The 24,832-nt window shown below is 39.4% G+C and overlaps 1 protein-coding gene across 31 annotated transcripts in view; it reads right to left on the reverse strand.

The window, feature by feature from the left end:
* Nucleotides 1–24,832, reverse strand: part of SOX6 (SRY-box transcription factor 6) — a 583,500-nt gene that overhangs the window by 51,505 nt on the left and 507,163 nt on the right. For all 31 annotated transcript variants that reach the window (XM_034646122.1, XM_034646128.1, XM_034646121.1 and 28 more), the window contains one exon: nt 22,325–22,512. In XM_034646122.1, the coding sequence (XP_034502013.1) occupies nt 22,325–22,512 (188 nt within the window). The remainder of the gene's footprint in view (nt 1–22,324; nt 22,513–24,832) is intronic.

Consider the following 24,832-nt stretch of genomic DNA (forward strand, 5'->3'; position numbering starts at 1 on the left):
ATGTATATTACTAAATAACATATATCTTAAAAAGAAAAGTAGGGAGCATGCTGCTAGAAGGAAAAGTAAAGGCATCTTTATTCAGAGAGAATGGAGACCAAGGAGGTTAGGGTGCTAACCCAAAGTCCAGCAGCTAACCAGTAACAGACCTAGAACACACTTCTTAGCCTTCAGACTCCCAGTCTCCTGCTCCTTCCACTGAACTATTCTGCACCACATGTGCTCTTTACAAGCTATGCCAGTCCCTGATTACTTCATCTGTAAAATGAGGAAGCTGAACTAACTTATCTCTATGGTTTCTTCCAGCTCTGAAATCTTATGATTCTATGGCACTCAATTCTGTTCTCCCGAGACCTACGGTGCTGCATACAGTGGTAAAATCACTTTGCCGTGTCAGAAAGTTTTTGAACAGTTATTCATATTTTCAAGGAAATCGTTCAAAGATAATCCATTTGTCAAACAAGTCTTCCAAACCATGGTCACATTTAGCCAAAAAGGATTTATTTGCTGTTTCTGAAATTCCATCTCCACTATAGGCAAAAGTAAATAGAAGGGAGAGGACACAAAGGGAAGGGAAGGGAAAGGAAGGGAAGGGAAGGCAAAGGAAGGAGGCAGGCAAAATCAGAGGGGAGATATTCTAGCCTGAAATTGGCATAAACATGCCTCATATCCCTACTTTGGCATTCATCATGGTGACACTAACACAGACTAAATCCCTTTCTCTCTGAAAACAAAGTAAAACATAAACATAAAGATTACTTCTAAGAAAAGGGCCTCTCTTCAGGAAAAACAACAATGACAACTAATTAACTCCTTGCTGTCAAGATTTTGTATATTCTGCTACGATCCTCCTTCCAGGAAATAGGAAGTACTAAGGTCAAGTGGTGTCACAAATGACTTTTCAAATAAAAAATAAAAATAAAACTAATCCAGGATTTTGTCTGATTATTTGTGGGAGAACTTTTCTTTAAAATTAAGTAAAATTAAAATTTGGAAACTATGTTTTCATGTCATGAAATTTAAAAAATCATTTTAAAATTGAAATTTTTAAAATGAGTTTAAAACAAGAAGAAAATATTTAGGACCCTATTCAAAATAGTACTCTAACATGGCAACATTACAAAGGACAAAAGATAGTGCCCAACTGTGGTGATATGTGTTAATTGTATGGTTTTCCAAAGATGTGGGAGAACTGATATCAATTACAGTATAATTACCATTACTTCCAACAGAGTTAACATGTAGTTACCACAAAATAACGTACAATTAACTGGTGTCACATTGCACACCAGACTAAATAAGATACAAATTAAAAATTCCCAAATGTAGCCAGAATACTCTTCAATCTTTAAAAAAAAAAATAAAACAGCAACTTTTCTCTGATAATGTCACAGTATTTCTCAAGAATTAGTGTGACTAAAGGAGGGAGAAACTGTGACATATAAGTAGAAAGAACCATTTTTAGCTACACAGTGAAAAACTGCACAGGGAGGGAGATGTACATATTAACAAAAATTTAAAGGTAATAAGCTAAAGCTATTGGAAATAAAATGAGAATTTTCCTCACATGTCTTTTGGTTCCTGAAAATTAGCCAGCTATGTTTTAAAAGCGAGTTCAAGAATGTTCTTAGTTTTTACTGACACCCAACAGTTTTTCCTGTATTTATCGAACACTGGACAGGAGCCTGCTTTCATGGTGCCAGAGAAGGACCCAGAAATGAGAAACTCTCCGTCTAGGAAGGGAGCTCACACAGAAGTTCTAGTTATTTGCTGTGTGAAGTGGTAAATCATGTCTCAATATGAGCATTTTCCTTATCAGGAGGTGAACTGCAGGGACAAAGAAGGCTACAGTTCAGGGTGAAGAAGTGAAATTCCTCCTTGGAATGTCTCAAGTCAGCAACAAACACACAGGATGCCTCCACGTGCTGCATTGGAGAGGGGCACGTGTGGGAACACGAACATGCCAAGTGCTCCTCTAGGTTTAATTGAAAAAGAACTGAAAATGGCAGAGTGCAATGCTGTGAAGTTGATGAGAGGACAAAGGGAAAGTAGCTGTATTTGAAATACAGCTACAGTGTATCTGCTGTATCCGTTTCAAACATCTGGGCTTCCAATTACTTATTGAACTCATGTGTAAGACTTATTTGGGAACACTGCAAACATTATAGAACAGGAACATGCAAACTGCTTTGTAAAATACTTGCAGGACTGAACTGTTGCTGAAATCTTGAATAATACGATTGAAAACTGCTCGGGGACTGTTATCTTTTGGTAAGCGTGTGAAAACCCCAAAGAGGTTAATATGCCAAGAATAAATTTTGTAAACAGCATGCTATTAGTATAGCAGACAACATTTTATTAGAAACTTGTGTTCTGCATATTTTTAAAAATTTCGTTAATTTCCTATATCTGGCTTTGTTCGTCTTTCAGTGCGTACTTGAGATTCAATGAGGCTGGACACTTACGTAAAAAGACTGCACATCTTGCTGGAAGATGGCAGAAGCCTCTGCCTAGCCCCACAAAGCTTTCAGGGCAGTTTGTTCTCTCCGTAGTTGCTCCTTCTCTTTTTCTCTCTGTGTGGAGCTCAGGAAGAGATGCCTTATTCTTGCACCCAGGTCCATTGTTTTACTCTATTTAATTCATGCCTCTTTTGCAGGGCTCTGAGGGAAACCGAACCGGTTAGGGACGATGCCAACAGAACAATGATGGGCACACCGTTATGCCACGTTACTTCGCCCTTGTTCCCACAGCGCTGCTGCATTCCTCTGATTATTGCAGCCTCACAAAATGTGCTGATCACTGTGTGTGTTAGGCGGCACTGCCAGCCCTGAGAAGCTAATATCCCAGATAGAGTACATTATGCACGTAATGTAAATGAGGTATGTACTCACCATGTATTGGCCGTTTGTCACCAGAGAGCCGGCACACAGGGAGGATGGGGGCAAGAGCTTATTACACCCTTTCACTATGTCCACAAAGGGAAAAAAAAAAAAAAATCACCTGCTCCTCATGGCTGACTTTAATTGGCACAAACTTGAAACAGTTTCCATTTAAAATACATTTGGGGTAGTAACGCTGCTTAGTTGATATTATATTAGGAAAAAGAAAAGGGCCGTCATCTCCACATTCAAAAATCAGACACTGAAATACGTGCATTTAAAATATAGTTGGGGTAGAGCTTTTTATTTGCTATAACATTAGGAAAAAGAAAAGGGTTGTTATCTCCACATTCAGAAATTAGACACTGAAATGCAGTATATTTTAGGTGGTAACAGTGAGGTTAGAGACTGTATCAACTTTATTTCTCAAAAACTCAGAAATTATCTTTAGCTTTTTGTTTCCACAATTTAAACATCAAGATAATAATAGCATTGGAGCTGAAAATCTGATTTAGTTCATAAATCAGAACCTGGTCTTATAATTCAAATTTGGGTATTAAATAGGAAGATTATTTTAAAATTAGGAATCTGACTTCCCAGTCTAAAATCAAGGGCTTCCATGTAATTAAACCATCTCTTTCTACAGAATGAGGGAATGTGCTTAGACCACAGGTAAAAATTTCTAAATGAAATAAAAGCAACGCCTCCAGGGGCCTTCTTACTGGACCATCAATTAGCAAGCGCACGTTTCTTCCTAAAGCTTGGTAGCGGCTGTCCTTGTCCTTCTCCATCGTCTGCCTAAACAAGGGCAAACCTGGAAAATTAACCAGAGTGGAACACGGGGCAGAGAGATTGTTCACTCACTCCCAAAGATTGTCTAATGCTAACTACAATGGACTTGCACAGTCTCAAAGAAAAAACAGTTATTCATAGAACAAATCACTTCCCACGTGAACATGACATCTAGCAGAGTCTTTAAACCTCTGTAGAATTTTTAATTTTCAGACCAATGGATGACTTAAGAGAAGATCATAACAATTATATAAGTTTAAAGATTACAGCTCTTATTTAATTGTACTGTATATATTTGACACAAAGGAGAGCACAACCTTAAAAAAGACTAAATCTTCTTTCACTGATTCAATAAACTCATATTCAATTTTTATATGACTAAAATTTTAATTTTCCAAAGACCAAAGGACCAGCAAAACGAAAATTGCTGAAAAGGCTGCCCTACCTTCTGGCCTGCATCAAGACTAGCATATTAAAAATCTGTAATTTATAGAAGGCTTCAAATTGTGGATTGTGTTCTCTTTTTAGTAATATGTTATGAAGGGCTGGATTAGACTGCTCAGACCAAATAAACAAACAAGTCTTAATATAATCTATTTAGGAATCTAATTTGACCTGAAATATTAGTTTTCCGAAGACCAACTAATATACTTATAGCGCTCAACCTTTGTACTTTATTGTTTTAAGATTCAGGGCCCATTGTTCTAAATAGTCACTTCTCCTCCTGGATAAACTGTTTTGACTGCAAACTTTAGTCTTTAGTATAGTTTCTACTTGAAGATAAATCAATATTAAATATTCCCTCGAATATCATCTATAGATCCTTTTTGTCTCATTACATTATTTTTTTAAGAGAGGGAGACGGGGGAGGGAGGGAGAGAGGGAGAGAGAAAGGAGAGGGAGAGGGAGAGAATCTTAAGTGAACTCCACACGCAGCATGGAGCCCCATACGGCCCTCCATCTCATAACCCTGAGATCATGACCTGAGCCAAAATCAAGAGTTGGACGCTTAACCGACCGAGCCACCCAGGTGCCCTTCATTACAGTATTTTTTAAAAATTACATGTTCATGGCAGTTATTCTGGCAAACCAGTTTATACAAAACGAGGTGCAATTCATTAACTCTCACGGCGCTGTGATCTCACCATATTATCCTGATCAGTAAACCCACCTGCATTGCTAATTCTTAGTCCTCAGGCAATTCCTTGAGAAAAAAATTAATGCTTCCTTTAAACTCCAGAGATCTTTCGTACAACAAACCTGATTTACTTCAAATAGATTGCACTTCCTTTCTACATCCTCTCCTTCCCAGCATTACCCACAAAGATGATAAACAAAAAAATTGTTTTAGTTATGGCAAAAAAATGATGACGTGCTCCTGACTTATGCTATCAGCCTAAGGCGGCTTTGAGTCCACCCCATTCCAATAACACAGGAGGCAGGAGGCACACGGCATAAAACTTCCCTTCTAAGCTGAAATCACTGACTCAGTCACCTGGCTCCTCACATAATACGGCACATGCGCAGCCTTGGTGACCCCCAGCATCGTATAACTGCTAAGTCCTTTTACATACTACGTCATCTGTAAGGAGTGATTATCCTAATTTTATAGAATATGCTGACGCTCGGTAAGATTAGAGCCCCCCCCAAGATCACACAGATGATAGTCAAGAGTCAGAAGTAGACAGGTCTTGAGATTTAACGCCCAAGCTGAATTCCTTCTACTCTTTGGCATAGCTTAATTTACGAGGTTCCACTCGGTTTTAGGTACAGGTCTTGAAATCAGGAAGATCAGGATCCAGGCTGGCTTCCCAAGCCTGGTAAGTCCATATTTATTTTATAAATGTAAATTTCTGAAGCTATAGGGTCAGGTCTAAGATTTTACTGTATTGCCGTTTAAGTAAATAAAATCGGCATTAGAGTCTGAATTAATGTGTACTGGTTGTCTCTCAGCCTCCCTAGGCTATGCTACCTCCTTCATATAGGGTTAATTCTTATGCAAAATTTTAGAGACCCTACTGTGGGAGATGCACACTCTCTTGTTACTCGGGAGTAGGCTAGGTAAATGCAGGTATTACGCTCTACTCCAGAGCCCTGCCATAGAAGCGTGCAGAGACAGCAGCTGCCCCTTGTCACTGTAAGAGCTTGCAGAAAAATCTTCACCAGTGGTCAGAGACTGCACCCTAACTGCAGTAAAGCTGCAAGACTGCAGAGAGAGCGGGAGCTGACAAGCGAAAGAGGGAGGGAAGGAGGGAAGGAAACAGAGAGGAGGAAGGACAGGAAAATGGAAGGGGGAGTGGGGAGAGATGGCAAGATAGGGTAAGAAGGCAATTAGGGACAGAGGAAGGAAAGGACAGAAATAGACTCTCGTACATATGAGGAGGCAGAGGCAGAGAAGAACAGATTTTGGGAAACTGATCAATGGTCTCCAGAACAGAGGACATAAGAGAAAGCGGCAGGGAGGCAGAGAAACTTGGGACAGCTAGAAGAGACTTCAAAATTCTTCTAAGATCCAGTAAGATGCAACTCTCCTATGATGTGAACTTCCTCTGACTGAGGAAAGTCAGACACACACACAAGCAGAGACAGACCCATACGAAAATAAATTTTTATCCCCATAAGGATAACTACTTCTTCCCCAGTCTGGTCCCTAGCCACAAGCAAGCAATCAATGAATCATAACTGCACATTTTAGGCTCAGTGATAGTGGGACAACAAGGCCTAAGACTCGGGCTCTTCTTTCAAGCTAATCATAGTAACTTGAGAGTGTGAGGCAATGAAAGTATAGAATTTATACACGGAGGAGCTGATAGCAGAACCTAGAGTTGCCTCCACGATTCTCATTGTTTGTTTTTTTGTTTTTAAGTCTAGAATGGTGGATTAACAGGAGGTAATAATCTCTATTGCATAACAAGATTCCCCCCCCTCGTGTTTTTCCCACTGAGAAGACAGTCACTTATCAGTTGTTTCTACAATCTCAACATAGCAAACAGGTTGGCTTTCTACAAGTCTATGGTGCAAGGAGAAATACGCTCAATTTACCTCAGCTACCACGACCATCGTTGTTACTCATTTCTTCTTTCTCTCTCTTTCTCTGTCTATCCCTCTGTCTGTCTGTCTGTCTCTCTCACACACACATACACACACACACACACTCATACACACAAAATCTCAGCTTCAAGGCATTCGGCATTCAAGGCTTCCATCATCTGAACCATGCGCTTCTCTGACCCAGAGCCCACATCTCTCCTGAATGAAGCGTCCTCCAGCCATTATCCCGTGTGAGGAGAGCCGTGTTCCACCAGGTTCATGCTTAGATCCTACCTGCTTGCTCCTCTCTCCACACTCCACCCTGCCTGTCTTCCTTTGAGGCATTTCAAGTCTTTCCCACTCCATAGACCCTCTCCTTCTACCTCACTGATTGGAAGGGTATCCTTTGATTGTGAGCTTAATTAACCTTGCAGCACCTTTCACTCATTTGACACTGGGACCCACACTGTCAGGTTCCCTTGTAGGTACCTGCCCTCCTCCCACATCACTATATATTTTCCCTTCGGGCAGAAAGGGACTAGTCAATTTTCTCTGAATCTCAAGCACCACAGGAATAACATGTCATACATCGCGTGGTGCGCACGTCCTGTTCCGCATCCTGCTCTGTCGCCTGGTTGCAAACAACAGTAAGGGAGTCGGAAGAAAATTCGTTTGCAACTACCCTAACTCACATACATTATCTTATTTAACTTTTTCCAAAATCTTATATGGTATATTAATCATTTTCACCTTCTAAGTGGGTAAACAAAGGCCCATAAAAGTAACAGGCCCAGGTGATACATCCGGCAATGCGTGGCAGTGTTAAAATGGAAAGATCTCTTGGTCTCTGAAGCTGAGCTCTGGACCTCAATATGACTGATTTAAAAGGGTCCTGTCCTTCTTGCGTTGCCAGTGTTCTGCCTAGACCCAGGGAAATTGTTTTACAACAATCAAGAAAGACTAAACTTGCTACCAACCTCCCTTGTAGTAGTGCTATTAAAATTAGAGAACTCATCCTCTTAAAAAGAATAAAAAGTCTTGATAAGCTGATGTGATTTTTAATACGAGTTCACTAAAATGTTTCTTTAGATGCGTGCCTTACCATCCCCATTTTACAGATGGGAAAACTGAGATTAATCTTAATATTGATATTTTAATATCAACATAGGCAAAAGGACTCCAAATTTATGGTCTTTCTTTTCTTTTAAAAAAAATTATGTTGATCCTGAATATGGGAAGAAAACAATCTTAGAGTGATCTTCTTCGTTGAAAACTATAGGGGACTCTTGCAGCCTACAAGGTATAGGGGACGAATGTCAATGCATTTCACAACACACCATTTGTGTTATTTCAGAACTAATGCTATTGACATCATTTATAAAAAGATATAAAGAGCAAATCAGGGTTGCACCAAAAATAAAAGCAAGTATTTCCATCCATAGTGGGAAGACAGCACTTTGGGAAATTCTAATCTTAGTTGCAAATGTCAAAGATTGCAAATTGGATCTTAGCTAAAAGTGAACTTCTGTCAATGTGCTTCCAATGGCACATTTTTGACAACCAGATTTAAGACAATGCTGAGAGAGAAACAGTGATGGAAATGATGAATAGAGTACATCCATGTGCAGAATTTTCATACATATTCTCTATACTCAGCCCTATACCTACAAGCTGAAAATGAAAGTAAGCAAGTATATCAATACCTAACTCCACAAGAAGAGAGTGGAACACACAGGCAGAGACTTACACAGACAGACACACAGTCATACAGACACATACACATTTAGGTCAACAGAACGACAGACTAACACTCAGATTCAGAAAAAGACACAGACACTGGTCCACAGACATACAGATACTTACAGACACACAAACCCAGCTAGACTGACACACATTCAGCTAGACACACAGACACAAAAAAATACTAACAAATATACAGGGACACTCAAAGATGCACACTGTCAGACAAACAGACAGAGCGGGTATTGACTTCCACAGATGTAGACAGACTCAAGGACAGACACACACATACCTGTGCATGCACACAGGTTGCAGGTGCACATACACCAGTCACACTCAGAGATAGAAAGTTATACACAGGGAGCAGTCACTCCCACAGACAGACAGACAGGCAAACTCACACAAATTTAGACCCACAGTGAGAGAGGTACACACATATGCACTCACAGAGATCCACATGCATGTAGCACACTCACACACACACACACACACTCATGTGGAGTCACAGCTAATGTGTGGCCTGGAGCTTGTGTTCAGGGTCCACCAGAACACATGTGCGGAGGCTGGTATTGGGGAAGAAGGTGAAGTCAACTGCTATTGTGGAAAGAATGCAAGATTTGAAAACAGGAACTTTGAAGAGCCTCAACTTTGACACTACCTGTTTGAATGTAAGCAAATGATTTAAGCTCTTTGAACCTCATCCTTATCTGTAAAAAGGGAATGATAAAAATTAAAACTCTAAGAATGGCTGTTGGAGTTACATGTTAAAAAAGTGTGAAAAAGTACATTTCAAACGATGGAAAGCCCTGAATTTTTTGTGATTGTTATTATTATATTACTATTATTATTATTATTATTATTATTATTATACCGTGTTCTTAAAACTGCAGCCAGCAAGAAAAGCTCTTAGGAAACGACAGAGTGAAAGCACTGTGTTGGAGGGGCATTTTATCTCAAAGGCAGTGAAGCCATACAAATCCTAGAGGCTGGATTAGAGAAAATAAGGTCAATTTATTATGATTCTGGAGGAATGGAAATCGATGAAGTGATTTTTGTAGGATCCCTACAAATCCAAGGGCGGAGCAAATATTCATCCCCATTCTCAGGGCAGAGGTCCCTAAGGAAAATCTTGAGGATGTACTGAAGCCAACGTCTGTGAAATGGGACACCAAAGCCTAGGGAAAGCACGTAGCCGTTAGCAGAGCGCCTGGCTCCTGGCACGGGAAAATCCAGGTGGGTCCAGTTTCTCAATGATTGCAGATAGTAAAAAAAAACAGCGTGTTTTTAAGTGATAGCTTATGTTTCTCTGAGAAGTCTAAAAAATTAGAATCTAGACGGGTTCTTTGTTAGACTTAGGAAGCAGTTTATATGGTCTCGAGGAGCTTTGTGAAAACTTGGGAAAATAGTTCAGAGTCTGTTCAGCCTTGCTAAGGTTGTGTTTTAAACTGAACCCAACTTGAAATGCTCAAATTTAACTGGGTTTTTAAAAAGATGATTTGTCATTTAAGTGGCCTAATTCTTACCTCTAAGAACTCTGCAATCAAATGACTTCAAGCCTAATTTTTTTGTTTCAGTTGAGAATCATAGCTATATATATTTTTCTTTAATGTTCATTTTTAAAAATAACTGAAATATTCCTGACATGTATTTTGAATTTTCTGCAACTCAGGTATTTTAAATTGTTTAGTAGATTGAGTCAATTCTAAAGGCCATCTAGGTGGAACTGATCTAAATTAGAGGTTGAGAATTCTTAAGAAGTAGTTTATGGATTGCCTTATATGGAGCAATACAACGTTAAGTCACTTGACACTACATTTGTAACATCCTTTCTCTGCATATTGGTTCTCTTTCCGCTGGAAAAGTTCTACCTCCATGACATCAGGACAGGCTCTAAGGAATCCAAGGAGATCCAAATAAATTTCAAATGGAGCTCTGTCTACAGAAATGCTTGGGAAATCCTACAAAAAAGAAGGGAATGGATCTTTTGTTTTGTTTTTTAAAGCATGGTCTTAGGCACTTGGCTTATAGTTTCTTGATTAACTCCCCAATAACCAATGGAACTAATTATTATTAATCACAGAGGAGGATACTGAGGCTAAGAGAGGTCATAGACCTAATGAGTGATAGAACCAGAATCTGAAGTCCACATCGGTCTGACTCAAAAACAAGTTTTTTTCACTTTTCCATTTTTCTTTAAAGGTCTCTTCCACCCCTTCTTTAAACTGCCATGATATTCCTCTTAGAATGTAGTTCAGGTTAAATGTGTCCCTCTATAAGCACCTCTGATGGCTCACAATTATCTACAAAGATACACCTAAACTAGCCATGGCAATGACCTCTTTCAGCCCCGCCTTTCTACCAGTTATATGTTAGGCACTGGACGAGGCACGCTACATAGATTATTTTACTGAATCTCCCCAATAACCCCTTGTGTTTAGAAATTATGAATATTCTCATTTCTCAGATGGAGAAACTTTGGCAGTCTAACTTCTGATCTTTCGCTCTTATCCACAATCTTATTCAAGTGGATGGTGGAGCTAGGAAGGCAGGGAGAAATGGAGAGGAGAGAGAAGAGAGGAAAAGAAGTGGGGAGAGAGGGAAAGAGGAGAGAGACCATGAAGGAGGGAGGGAGGGAGGAAATATTTACTAAATAATATACATATATATGTATATATATATGTATATATATATGATTTACCAGGAGGTTAAATATTGTATCATTTAATTCTCAAATTCTGACATTTTTACAGACAAGGAAGCTAAGCCTCTGAGATCTTCACTAAGTAAAGGTAAAGCCAGGATTGAATGCTGGTTCCCTTCACACCACACCTGTCCAATACTGTGCTTTGTAGATAGTAAGTACTGGATTAAAATGGAATGGGATTGAAAAATAGTGTGTTCATGGGATAAAGAATGTAGCATCAGTCATAAGACCCAAACCAAGACAAAGAAAGCTAGGTAAAAATGGATGTATCTAAAAGATAGATGATCAGGTCTGTTAAGAAACAGCTCTGAAAAATTACTGTGGTTCTAAAACTGAACATTGTAGGAACATTCCTGAGCATGTTTCAAGCTTTTATGCAGATGCATAGAAGAAAACCCATGTTTCTCCTGAGAAACTATTTTATCTATATAGAAGAAAAGTTTACAGAGTAGAAATTTATTTATATAGTAGTAGTGGATCTTATAACACATCTCCATTTAGCCTTGTTACCAGGAAGCTCACAGCCAAGTCTGTGGCCCATTTATAGCAATGACTTAAATACATATTAGAAGAATTTTTGTGCTCTATTTCTTCTCTAGTTTTTATCTTGTTTTATTGTATGTATCACTAAAAACCACCCCAAATTATTTTTGCATTAAGGTAAGATATAAATATAAGTAATATCATATTATTAACTTCTTGGCCCCTTAATTCAAACAGAATCAAACCAATAATCATTTCTAAATGTTCACAATAGTTTGATCAGTAAAGGCTGTTCTTAATGTTAGGGTGAATGCAATTAAAACACATATTGTATGTACATGTATTCCATGATCTGGAACAGCATGTATTTGAAGTATTCCCCCTGGCAATCTCAAAAACCCTTTCCGAGGGTTCACTAGACCAAAATTATTTTCATGATAATACTAAGACATTATTTGCCTATTCTCTAATGTGTGTACAATGGGATTTCCCAGAAGCTACATGGCATTGTGATACAGCAACATGCAGAATGCAGAAGCAACATGCTGAATGCAAAAGCAGAAAGAGAATCCAGCTGTCTTCCACTAAGCCAGACATTAGATTTGCAAAAGCATAAGACAAAGCTATCCTTCTTACAATTTTGTTATTTTGAAAAATACACTTAATGCTCAAAAGTGTTATTTATATTAATATCTAATGTGTTTAATTACTATTTTTAGGGGTGCCTGGGTGGCACAGCGGTTAAGCGTCTGCCTTCGGCTCAGGGCGTGATCCCGGCGTTGTGGGATCGAGCCCCACATCAGGCTCCTCTGCTATGAGCCTGCTTCTTCCTCTCCCACTCCCCCTGCTTGTGCTCCCTCTCTCGCTGGCTGTCTCTATCTCTGTCAAATAAATAAATAAAATCTTTAAAAAAAATTACTATTTTTAAGTAAATATATTGTCTACTTTTCAGTTTTAATATCTCATGATAAATATTGATAAATATGTCCCACATAAATAAAAACTCTTTGGGGTCTTTAAGAACTTTCAAGAGTGTAAAGGGGCCTTGAGACCAAAACAAGTTGAAAACAGCTGATCTGGAAGGACGAAGAGTTTAGATCTAGAAGGGATTAGATCTAGGAAGATGAAGGGTTAAAAAGTACCTGCCATAGTGGTAGGTTAGGTCTATAAAATCCTTATTGCTAGTAAATTTGCTCCATGCATGCCCAAACCAACAGCACTTTATGTGAAGTTATTAACTGGATGTATCAAATTTTAACCCTTTCACTGGGAGACCCATTAACTGAACATGGGCTTTTGAGTTAAAACTCTTGTTGTAAACAAAAACTTAGTCTTTTATTGTTCCTTCCCCCACCACTATCCCTAGGAAGTATCTTAAACCTTCTAAAGCTTATAAAAAAAAATTCTCACCATTCTTTCCATTTAATGTGCAGAAAAGTAAGGAGGCAAACAAGTTTGTTGTTGTTTTTTATGAATTAGGTCTTAAACTAGTAGCTAGGCAACCAATCAAGTAGCCCTGACAACAGAAATAAAAGGAGCTTAATGATTACATTCAGCCAGGAGCCTATATACAGCACTGCATAGCTGCCCAATGTCCTTGGTTCAAACGTAAAATCTAACGTTAATAAAACTTAAAAATTTTTCTGATATTTTAGGATTTTTGATCTGCATATGCTGTTTTAGAGAAACACTATCACACGTACAAATAGAAATACCCTTTTCAAGGAAATATGCATGAAGCATATATACCTAAGTAGACCTATCTCATGATTTTAGGATTCACTTCATTGAAATAGATGTTTGAAACTCAGATGCATGGCTTGGTTTAGATTTTAGGTAAGATCGCCTTGTCAATCTCACAGAGATGCAGGAAACAAGTGAGACACTGGACAGAGGGAGTGCTGGAGCAAAGTGATCAAGAGCTGGTCTTAGTTTCTTGATCTGCCAAGCAGGAATAGTAATACCTACATCCCTGAATGTGGAAAGGTTCAAGAGATAGAATATATGTTATACCAGTTCTAAAGCTCAGAAACACTATAAAAACTTACGTTGTCATGATGTGAAAAGTACTACCTGAATGTTTTTTAAAAGCCAACTATTGCTCTGCAAAATGAGGGTGCTGTAGTTCGAATTTGTCCCCTTCCTGCAAAATCCGTAATGTGTCCAAAACCCCCAATGCAGTAGTTGTTATCTGGGGAATACGCTGACACAGCAAAAGAACATCCATCTGCAACAGAACATCCCAGTCAACTGCTCACAAAAGCGACCACCCTGATGAATCAGTCCTATGTACATACACCTTCGGAAACAGCGAAACCTCACTAGTCCGTGTGCTGTGTAAGAAGCCTATTCATTCCAAACACACTTTGCTAAACAATTTGCTCACAATCTGCTTTCACGTACTGTTGTGTGGCTCTATTGATCTTCTGTCTGAACTTATCCTGTTGTGTGACAATGAATATGTGAATCAATTGTATAAATAACGAAGAGCTGTGGCAACTGACCATGTGAAGCGGAAGATATCCAGTATGTTTTCATTTCCAATAAAAGGGGGCAGTATTACATCAGTGTAATACTGGTGTACTGCGCTGGTATTTTTGCAAAGTAGGGTTGAGGAGCAAGAATCTACACTTGCAAAAATTGAGCAACTGCCTTTTTGAGCAAATAGGAACAAGTTTACAGGGTGCCTCAGGGATTGAATGATTATGTTCCTATTAGCTTGGTTGAAAAAAAATAACATTTGGGCATGAGAGATGCATACAGTTATCAAGAATCAGGTTAAACATTTTCAAATATCATAGATTGAAATTTTGCTTTTTGGAAATATGTGAAAACATGTATTAAGTTAGCAAAGACAAGAGCTGGCTAGAACTCGAATATAAACACATTTGAACATTATCATGTTGGTTAAGGCCAGATTCTAGCAGGTAGCTTCTAGTGTATACAAGTTACTTGAAGAATGAAAAAGAAAAATGCATATTTTGACTTTGTAAGAAGGTGCTGTTAGCTTCTCAGTGACCTTCAGCTCTATCTAAGACATTGCGATACGTGCCGCGACACGTATTGCATGGTGCACTGGGTGTTATACGCAACTAATGAAGCATCAAACTTTACATCGGAATCCGGGGATGTACTGTATGGTGATTAACACAATATAATAAAATAAAATTAAAAAAAAAATAATAAGACATTGCGGCCCCAGGGAGCAGTAGGTTAACCCATTCACCACCGAAGAGTATCAAAGAGTGAAAATTTAACAAAATTAACAATTATTTGACAACCTGTCTGGGGTCTTAAAGTAAGGATGTAATATTAACTGAGCATCCCCTGTGTCAGATGAGCGCTCTACATATGTTTTCCCTCGAAGCAATCCCTCAAGGAAAGGGTAAGGATCTCCATTTTACAAGTATGCTTATTGAGACTCACAGAGGTTAAGTAACTTAATTAAGTAACACAGTAGGAGAACGGCACAGGATGCTACTAGGATTAATCCTAGAAACTGAGTCCCAGAATTAATCAACTCCAATACCCATGCTCTTCCCAATTTACCACGTGGCTTCTAATTGTGTTGCTGTTCCAGATCTCGCCTCCACTTCTGCCTCTTGGTCTATATTTGCACCATTCAACTTTCACTTTCCTGACTGATAGCTTTCCAGGGGCAGAACCAGTGGACATCGTGGCATGGAAGAATGACTTACACCAGAAAGGAGATGACAAGTATGCAGCATTGAGGGGACTCAGTGCTTTTCTGCTTCACAGTTCTTGTTTATTTTTACTGTCTTATTCCCTCAATGGTTTGAGATTGACAATGTAAGAAGTACTTCTATGTGTAACAGCCTTAAAGATCTTATAGAAAATTAATAAATAAATTCATCTGGCACCATTCTATAAACAAGAACGTCAGAGTCTAAGAATTAGGACAGCTGAAATTTCATTCCTGTTCTGCTGTGAACCCACCATGTGACCATGGCAAGTCATTTTCATTCTCTAGGTCTCAGTTTTTCCATCAGTGAATTGAAGTGATTAGGCCAGATCAAATGTAATGTCCCCTCCGATTCTTCCACTCTACACTTTTAATCCCACCAATGTACTTCAGAGATAGTATGATAGGAGTGTCCGTGGTAGCTTGCTTTGATACCTGATAAGATCAAGCATTTTTCTTCAAAGATTCCCAGAAGGTGAGGGGAATGGCAATTCAGACTGCATGCATAAACATGTGTAATCTGCCTACTTATGAGCAACTCTGATCAGTAGGGAATCAATCTACTGGCTCATCAAGATTATTAAGATGAGCAAAATAACCAGATTCCCAAGTTACATAACCGCTATTCAGGAAAGCTCTAACCAATTACCGAGTCAGTACTCAAACATCAGGAAGGTCAGAGAAGTTACAGATCGCACTTTAACACTGAAACAGCCCACTCTGCCTCTCTTCTCTTCTGGCCAGATGCCCTTAGCTGAGCTCTAAGGATATTTAGAAGCAGCCTATTTAAAATTCTGCTGTGTATTGTCATGACTAAAATACTTTCTATCTTAGAGATGTCAAAACAACAAAATTTGGTAAGCAATTAGTGTATAATATGATCTAATTGCACTGGTACTTAGGGATAAAGATGGATGGTGTTCTTGGTGTGGAAAGCTAAAGCAGAGGGCAGTAACTTAGACTTCTGCTGTCAGGACACTCACAATCCATGCACAGAGGCTGTGTTGAAATGATGGAGCATAACAGCTCCTAAGGTGCCGTTACAGTCTATTGTCCCTACAATCTATATATTTAACAGACCCTAAATATCCTGTGACACAGCCGACCAGAACAACTCCATTGGTGCCGTTCTGGCCAATCAAGTCAACAATGTTTCATTTTAAAGTGCTAAAGTCAGGATTTACCCAATAAAGTGAAATAGGCCATGGGTAAACTTGTATTCAGATGGACATATATGTGAGTCTATATGTTACAAAGACACAAGCACCCCTATGCCTGTGTAGGAAGTGTTTGTCCACACTTATCGTATATATGAAGCATGTTTTATACATACCCAATGTCACTAAATGTCACAAAAACACTTTACCGTGGACATCCTCATGCTTTGCCCGGATCCTCCCTCAGAACTGAGAGATTGACTCCCTCAGCTTCAGGAAACGCTGTTGGTAGCTAGCCCTCAGTTGTGGGCCCTCTTTGGCATTGCCTCAGCTAAAGACAGTCACCTCACCCAAGGTCATGTCCAGGGTAGCCCTCATCCATTGACTGGCTGACACAAGTGTATAAAAGTTCACCCCTTCCACCCAATTTGAGACAATTCTGAATGGCATGGCAGCCTTGAAGCTTCTGATGGGGTTGACTGAGGCTTGACTGAGACTGCATCATAGACCGATCATGCTTTTGTCCTTTTCCTTCCACGGGTGGCCGTTAGAAAGAGCACAACCCAATAAACATGCTCTCTAATGTCTGTCTATCTCTCACTCTGCTTCTCAAGGAACCCAAATCTGTGGCACACTCCTTTGTAAAGACTAAGTAAGAGAGTGACAAGGCATGCTTAATAAATTATAGGGTTTTATGACAGCAACACTGTGAAAAATTCTCTAAAACTGTATTATGGGCTACAAAGAACAAATTCATAAATCTAATTTATGGATCTCTATATTTAAGAAAACAGATAATTCCAAAGTGAACAATTTTGAAGACACTTAAATTGAATTTGTCACAATCCATTTCACCTATATTGTTGCACATTATATATTTACCCTCTTTGACCTCAGAAGAAAATCTGATCCTCAGAAGAAAAAGCGGTATCCTATGGAACCTCATAAAATTAAGATGGATATTTTTATTTTAAGAGAGCCAAAGCTACCATAATGCTGTTCTTAATTTACTCTTCTGTCTGCATCTAACCTAACAAGCAAGGACAGATATCAGCTCTGGAAACTCAACAAAGCCTATAAACCCACAAAACACATGTTCAAAACAGTGAAATTACTGGGAGGGAGATCATGTTAAGGAGAGCCTATGAACTCTCCTTGTACATAATGGAATATAATGGATTTTTCCATTATGCTTGACTTTTCCAGTGCCCAAAATGCAACCCCAGTAAAGTCATCTACAGAGACAGCTCTCTTCAACCAGGAAACCAGAGTTTTCTGGTTCTGCAGAAATTACTTTGCCACTTACCGTCAGGGGCTCTGTTATATTCAGTGTGACATATTTTAGGTCAAGCTTGGATTTATTAGTATTTTTTTCAATTGTAACCTAATCTTTCATCTCTTTCCCATGTCTTCCAAAGCAAAATAAGATTATTTCAATACCTCAGACTTCTCCCTCCCAAATGAATTAAGAAAAGTCAATGAACAACACTTAAAATTAACTTGTAGTGTTTGAAATTAGTAGTGTGTTAAGTTTGAACTCCAACTCCAACTGATGATACAAATTCAACAATACAGGGTCACGGTGTCAGACAAACAGAGATTCATTGCTAGAAGCAAGGTATGCCCAGTGCCAATTTACTACTAGGTATGGTGCACATGGATCAGGATGTTCTCTTCCAAGACTGGTTGGAATGACAGATGGCCTTCAGTGAATGGCAGAGTTGCTGCAACAATACTGAATTTATTTCTCATTACTCCCTCAAACTAAATGGCATAGGCATACATTATGCTTTAAAGATTCTCTATGCTAACATTTCGAACAAAAATTTCTAGATGCCTTTTCCCAAGAAATGTTTCATTCAGAGCATTAATCAAAAGCAAATGATTTCCATAACTTAATAACAGAATGATCATTTAAATGAAATAATTTGTTTTTTTGTGGAATGAAGTTTCTGAGATGTATTAATTCTAAATACATTTTATCTAACTCAGTGGTTTTTCAACCGGGGGCCATATTCTCCTTCCTCCACCAATTGAAGACATTTGGAAATGTCTGAACACATTTTTGGTTGTCACCAAAGGGAGGGGTGCTACTAGCATCTAATGAGTAGGGACCAGATAGTACCTCCTACCATGACAAAGAATTATCAAGCCAAAAAAAAAAAAAAAAGTCACTAACGCCGAGGTTGAGAAACCCTGATCGAACTTTATTAACCTGAAGTTCCCATAGCTTTGTGTAGCAACTCAGTTGGAAAGGAGTTTGAACTATGTGAGTTAGCCAAAATGCCAAAATTTGAAAAATCTACTGTTTCCTTCTTCTGGCCCTCCCGTTATTGTGTGAGGACCTCTTAACTGTGACAAATAGTATATTTGTTCTCTATATTCAAGGTCACCCATAATTTAGGTAAAGGGGATAGGAAACATAAGAAAATGCCCACTCCACCAGGAGGCATACAGGGTATATTCACATATATCTTATTTCATTGTAACTCAGGTTTTCTATCCTCATATTATAGACAAAGAAACTGAGATTCAGAGAGGGTAATCAACTTGCCAAATATCACACAGATGTTAAGTGCAAACTCAGTGACTACTATTTCAAGTGAGAATATATATTTCAAAACTCAATACTTTCATATATGAAAAGAAAACTTCTGAATCACTAATGGTTGTTACTACTCAAAGAAAACTTCAGAATCATTAATAGTTAATGGGATGAAGAGGATAAGTAAATTTTGCCATACATTTTTCTGTATTAAAATTTTCAGTAAACATATATTACTTTCATTTGAAGACTAATAAATTTAAAAAGATTCAAATAAATCATTGACATGCTTCTCAGATTAATTTTAGGACTAACCCTTGACAAAAGAGTAAAGTAGGCGATGGTCCCAAGTGTATGTACCCTGTCTGCTGTTGTTAACCCAATTTCCCACCGAATATCTCTATGTCAAAACTTGTTTACTCACTCAGATCCCCAAAAAGGATCTTATAACATTATTCACATTAAGATTTAATATGTTATTTCAGAGTGTTCTCAATGAGAATATAGTATCAAAGATCGAAAGATTGACTCTGTGTTTATCTCTAATAGCAGAATGGTAGAAGAGGTTTGGGGGCAAGACACTTCTTCTCTTGTGGTCCTGACACCTCACTCTATATGCGATCATCTATTCAGGCAGCTCTTAAAGAGGGGTTCTGCCTTGTGAGGGTGGGGCACTTAGTAGATTGAGCATATCCAATGACTGGCATGTGCATGACGAGGCCCAAGTATACAAAAGTTTATGGCTAAAACAGGCACCAAAATACACATATTTCCCCAAATAGTTTCTCTCCTACCTGATCTGAACCTGCCACCAAGAGGATCAATAAAGGCAAAGGGGTCCAATAATGACCAATTTTTTATTGATTGTTTAACGCTAACCTTAGTAAGTCAGTGCAGTGAGAACACAATAAAATTCCTCATTAAGCTTTGGGAAGTCAACACTTCCAGAGCTGAGCTTCCTAATCTATGTAAGGAGTGATCACATTCATACTTGGAGAATTCTATCATACGTCCATCCCCTTAAACTCTTTCCCAGCCCATGAACCCCAGCCATCTGCTAGAATGGCTAAACAGTATAGGAGACCAGTCAAGGATGAGGGGTTGACTGAACATGAGCAATGGCTCTGTATCCCACTGTCATTTGAGTCATTATTATTTGAGTCACTGTCATTGTTGAGTTGAGTAGTATCCCCCAAAAAGATATCTTGAAGTCCTAACCCTTGGTGCCTGTAAATGTGAACTTAAATGGAAATAAAGTCTTTGCAGATGTAATCAAGTTAAAATGAGGTCACACTGGATTAGAGTGGACCCTAAATCCAATGACTTGTGCCCTTATAGAAGAGGGAGATTTGGACACACACACACACACACACACACACACACACACGGGAGACAGCTGGGTGAAGAGAAGCAAAAATTGGAGTGATGCAGCTATGAGGCAAGGAATGGTAAAACTTGCTAGCAACCATCAGAAGCTAGGAAGAGGCAAGGAAGGAATCTTGCCTAGAGTTTTCAGAAGGAGTATGGCCCAGCCAACACCTTGATTTTAAACTAGTCTCCAGAACAGTGAGAAAATAAATTTCTGTTGTTTTAAGCCATCTAGTTTGTGATCATTTGTTATAGTTTTAGGAAATGAATACACCCAAAATCTCAGACTGTCACATCACCATACGTTTTGAAGAGGAAACAAAGAAAAATAAACAACACCCTGGTTATGGCTATATATTCAAATACTTAAGTAACAGTACACATGACCTTGTACTTGTCTCATGGCTTTTTCCACATGCTTGTTTAAAACTTTTAGGAAATAGGAAAGTATAAGTTTATTAGGAAGAATGGAGTCTCTATCACAGAACCATGCTACAATTAGCAAGCGCGGAAACAAAGAGGAGACTCTTGGTCCTAACTTATGTTATGTTCAGCCTATACCAAAGAAATGTATGAGTGGAAATAACTTTTTAAATTTATTCTAAAACTCTTACCAAAGACACTGTCCACTATGCTACTCAGTTGTCCCCATACAGTTCTCATGTCAAAAAAAAAAAAAAAAAAAAAAAGAACTTTCAGAATGTGCACTGGGAAAATATTGTCATCACTTTTTAAAAAATGGCATGTTTCATTCAATCATCAGATAATCAGAATTTTTCACCAGTGTACTACGACAGCCTCTCAGCTGGTCTCCCCATTTCCATTCTTACCTTCCTACAGTCCATTCTCACATATTAGACAGAATGATCCTTTTACATGTAAATCAGACCATGTTTCTGCCCTGGACAAAACCCATCTGGGGATTCCCATCACCCTCAGAATAAAATGCAAATCCTTTCCAGGGCCTACAAGGTCTAGCATGTTCTATCCCAGGCTATCATTTTACTTCATGTCCCACCGCTCTTCCTTCTCTTGCACTACTCTTGTCACATGGGTCCCCTTGTTGCTGGTACATTCTCTGGGCCTCTACATGCATCACACCTGCTACCTGCCTGCTCTGCCTCCCGCTCTTTACCTGGCCTACCCTATGGCTTCACTGAGGTCTCCTTCAAGTGTCACTTCCTCACAGAGTCCTCTCCATCCCATCTAAAAGAACACCCTTTAATTCCCTATTCCCTTAACTTGCTTCTATTTTTCTCACAGCTTTTATTCACCTCCTGATATTACTGACATTACATTATCTATTTAATTGTTGATCTTGTCATCGTCTGTGCTCCCCTATCACAGTGTGGGTTCTATGAGAGCAGGGATTTTTGTCTGGTTTGTTCACTGTTGTATCTCCAGTGCCAAGAACAGTGTCTACTATAGAATAAACACTTGATACATAATTTGGTGAATCAAAAAATAAATGAATGCATTTTGTAAGTTGCTTTGTGTTATTTTTTGCCCTGGCTGATAGGAAACTTAGTAATAAGTTCAATGGTGAGTCATAGTAATACAGTAGCCTTCATCATGAACATATACGGCTTCTTCCTTCTTTTTAAATACTCTGATGTTCTATTCCTGTTCTAATAACCTCATATATCCCCTTCATTGTAAAACATTTTAAATGTTTTGTAAGGGGACAGAAAGACACCAACAGGCAGGTAGGGTGGGCGCCTGGTTGGGCGCCTGGTTGGGTGTGTGGGAGGCAACCCCACAGAAAGTGGGAAAGGGTGCATGTGTTCATCAGCAGTAATGCTTGAATGTGATACAAAACAGCCCTCAAGCTAGAAGCCCAAATCTTTGGCTGTCTAGAAAGAGCCAGGTAAGAATGAGCCAATGGATCTAGCAGATCCAGTGAAGGAGGGAAGCAAGTTTTACCTTTTCATTCCTGCAGTTGTTGAGCCCCATATTATTCATGGAGGACAGTTTCCCATCAACACCATGTGGCTGTTGCTGCTGTTGCTCCCGCTGGATCTGTTCTCGCATCTTTCGAGCCTCCTGAATGGCTTTCATCACTGTATCCTGATCTCCAAACAGGGCAGGGGAGTTGAGACTGGACAGGATATCTGCATACACAGGAGGCATTATTAGAAGCTTATGAGGTTAGACGCTAACAAAATACTGCCACTGCCCACTCCCCTGTAGCATGCTGCATTCTCTGGACAAGGACGGGGCGTGTTTGCTCTTAAGAAAACTGCAGTACTCTCCATAGAGCACCAGGAAACCAGGATGTGCCGGCCTTTTAGCCTTGAAGGATACCCCAGCATTCCAGTTAATCTGGGCCCTGTCACCCTACCTCCTCACAGAGGAAGGTTCCTAGATTCCAACTGCCAATTTGTGTGTGTGTGTGTGTGTGTGTGTGTGTGTGTGTGTGTGTGGTGTGTTCTGGCTAGATCTAACAATTAGAGGGGGCGTAGTAGGCAAGAAGGGGTGAGGAGAGGTACAGAGACATCTGTTATACTGGGTACACTGATGCAGGAAAGCTGTTTCTGGCCCAGCAGAAAGAATTCGGTGAGGCTACAAGTGTACTTCAGCAACATCTTTGTCTGTGTGCTCATATGTCCACCGCAGGAGAGAGGGGCGGGAAGGAGCACACTGCACTCTCCATTCCCCAATCACTGGCTGGTTAATGAAGCATTCTACTCATCATGCTGCCTCAGTTATTTACCAAGAGAATGACAACCCATTCCCTACCCCCAGCCGAACACCTACTGCTCTCAGCTCCCTGTCTTCCTGATAGGGAGGCTGTATGTGTGGGAATGGTTTTCACATCAGTACAAAGCTTCAAATAAAGTGCGAATAAATATTTACTTTCGCTATATTCCATACAACTCAGAGGGGAAAAAAATAAAATTAAACTAATTCTCTTCCATATCTTGCATTTTACTGTAGGTTAAAATTAATACTTTACATAAGCTTTTCCAATGTTTAGACCAAAAGAAGGCAATTGCTTGCTGACTGATCGATTTCAGCGGCTGTGGTAAAGCTTCATGTGATCCATTTGTTTGTATCCTGGTATGAACCTTTCAAAGCACATGCATGTGTGTGCACCTGCATACACCTCAGACAGACAGGACAGAGGAGACCAGACTAGAGTCAAGTCCACACCGTGTGTGTGTGTGTGTGTGTGTGTGTGTGTGTGTGTGCAGTGCACGTGCATATGCATGAGTTTAGAAAAAATTCCCAAGGCTGTCTATAGTAAATTGTTTAACCGTCAAACAATCGCTTCTTCAGATATAGAAAACCCCTTAGCTTTTGCTCTGGAGCTTTTCTGATAAAAACCAAACAGCACATTTCTATCTGATACTGTCTGGACGAAATTGTGATTGCTTCAGCCCATTTCCAGCTGATGATCTCAGAAATATGCTCCGCTGAAGTATACACTCCATAAAAGCAAGGCTGTAACATAGTGATCTTTGTCCCTCACGATGCCCAGGAGAGCAAACAAATACTGTCCAAACAGAATTCAGAAGGGGACAATAGGAAGGCCACTGAAGCCATTTCAAGATTAAGCCTATTATTTATCCTTAAGTTGGCTTTTTCCCCCCCTTATCTCACAACTTCCAACAATCCAGCAGCCATATTCACATACTGGAAATAACTCCCTTCTCTCTACCACACGAATATCAACTGACTTAGAGTGAAAACTTCCTTGCCCCCGGCAGAGGCAGCCAGACTCAAAACGAGAACAGGCTGCTGCATGGATCCTAATGTCCCAAATTTTAACGAGAAAGATATACATCTCACCATCAGAAGATTTATGTGCCCTCCTTACTGCCCATCACCAGTCTATCCCATTCCCCCACCCCCCTCCCCTCTGAAACCCTCAGTCTGTTTGTCAAGAGTCCATAGGCTCTGGGTGTTATACGCAACTAATGAATCATCGAACTTTACATCAGAAACCAGGGATGTATTGTATGGTGACTAACATAATATAATAAAAAAAACATTAAAAAAAAAAAGAGTCCATAGTCTCTCATGCTTCATTCCCCCTTCTGATTACCCCCCCTTTCTTTATCCCTTTCTTCCCCTACCGATCTTCCTAGTTCTTATGTTCCATAGATGAGAGAAATCATATGATAATTGTCTTTCTCTGCTTGACTTATTTCATTTAGCATTATCTCCTCCAGTGCCATCCATGTTGCAGCAAATGTTGAGAAATCGTTCTTTCTGATAGCTGAGTAATATTCCATTGTATATATGGACCACAGCTTCTTAATCCAGTCATCTGTTGAAGGGCATCTCAGTTCCTTCCACGATTTAGCTACTGTGGACAATGCTGCTATGAACATTGGGTTGCATATGGCCCTTCTCGTCACTACGTCTGTATCTTTGGGGTAAACACCCAGCAGTGCAATGGCTGGATCATAGGGGAGCTCAATTTTT

The sequence above is a fragment of the Ailuropoda melanoleuca genome, chromosome 16 (genome assembly GCF_002007445.2).
Source record: "Ailuropoda melanoleuca isolate Jingjing chromosome 16, ASM200744v2, whole genome shotgun sequence".
In the NCBI taxonomy this organism is placed as follows: Eukaryota; Metazoa; Chordata; class Mammalia; order Carnivora; family Ursidae; genus Ailuropoda; species Ailuropoda melanoleuca.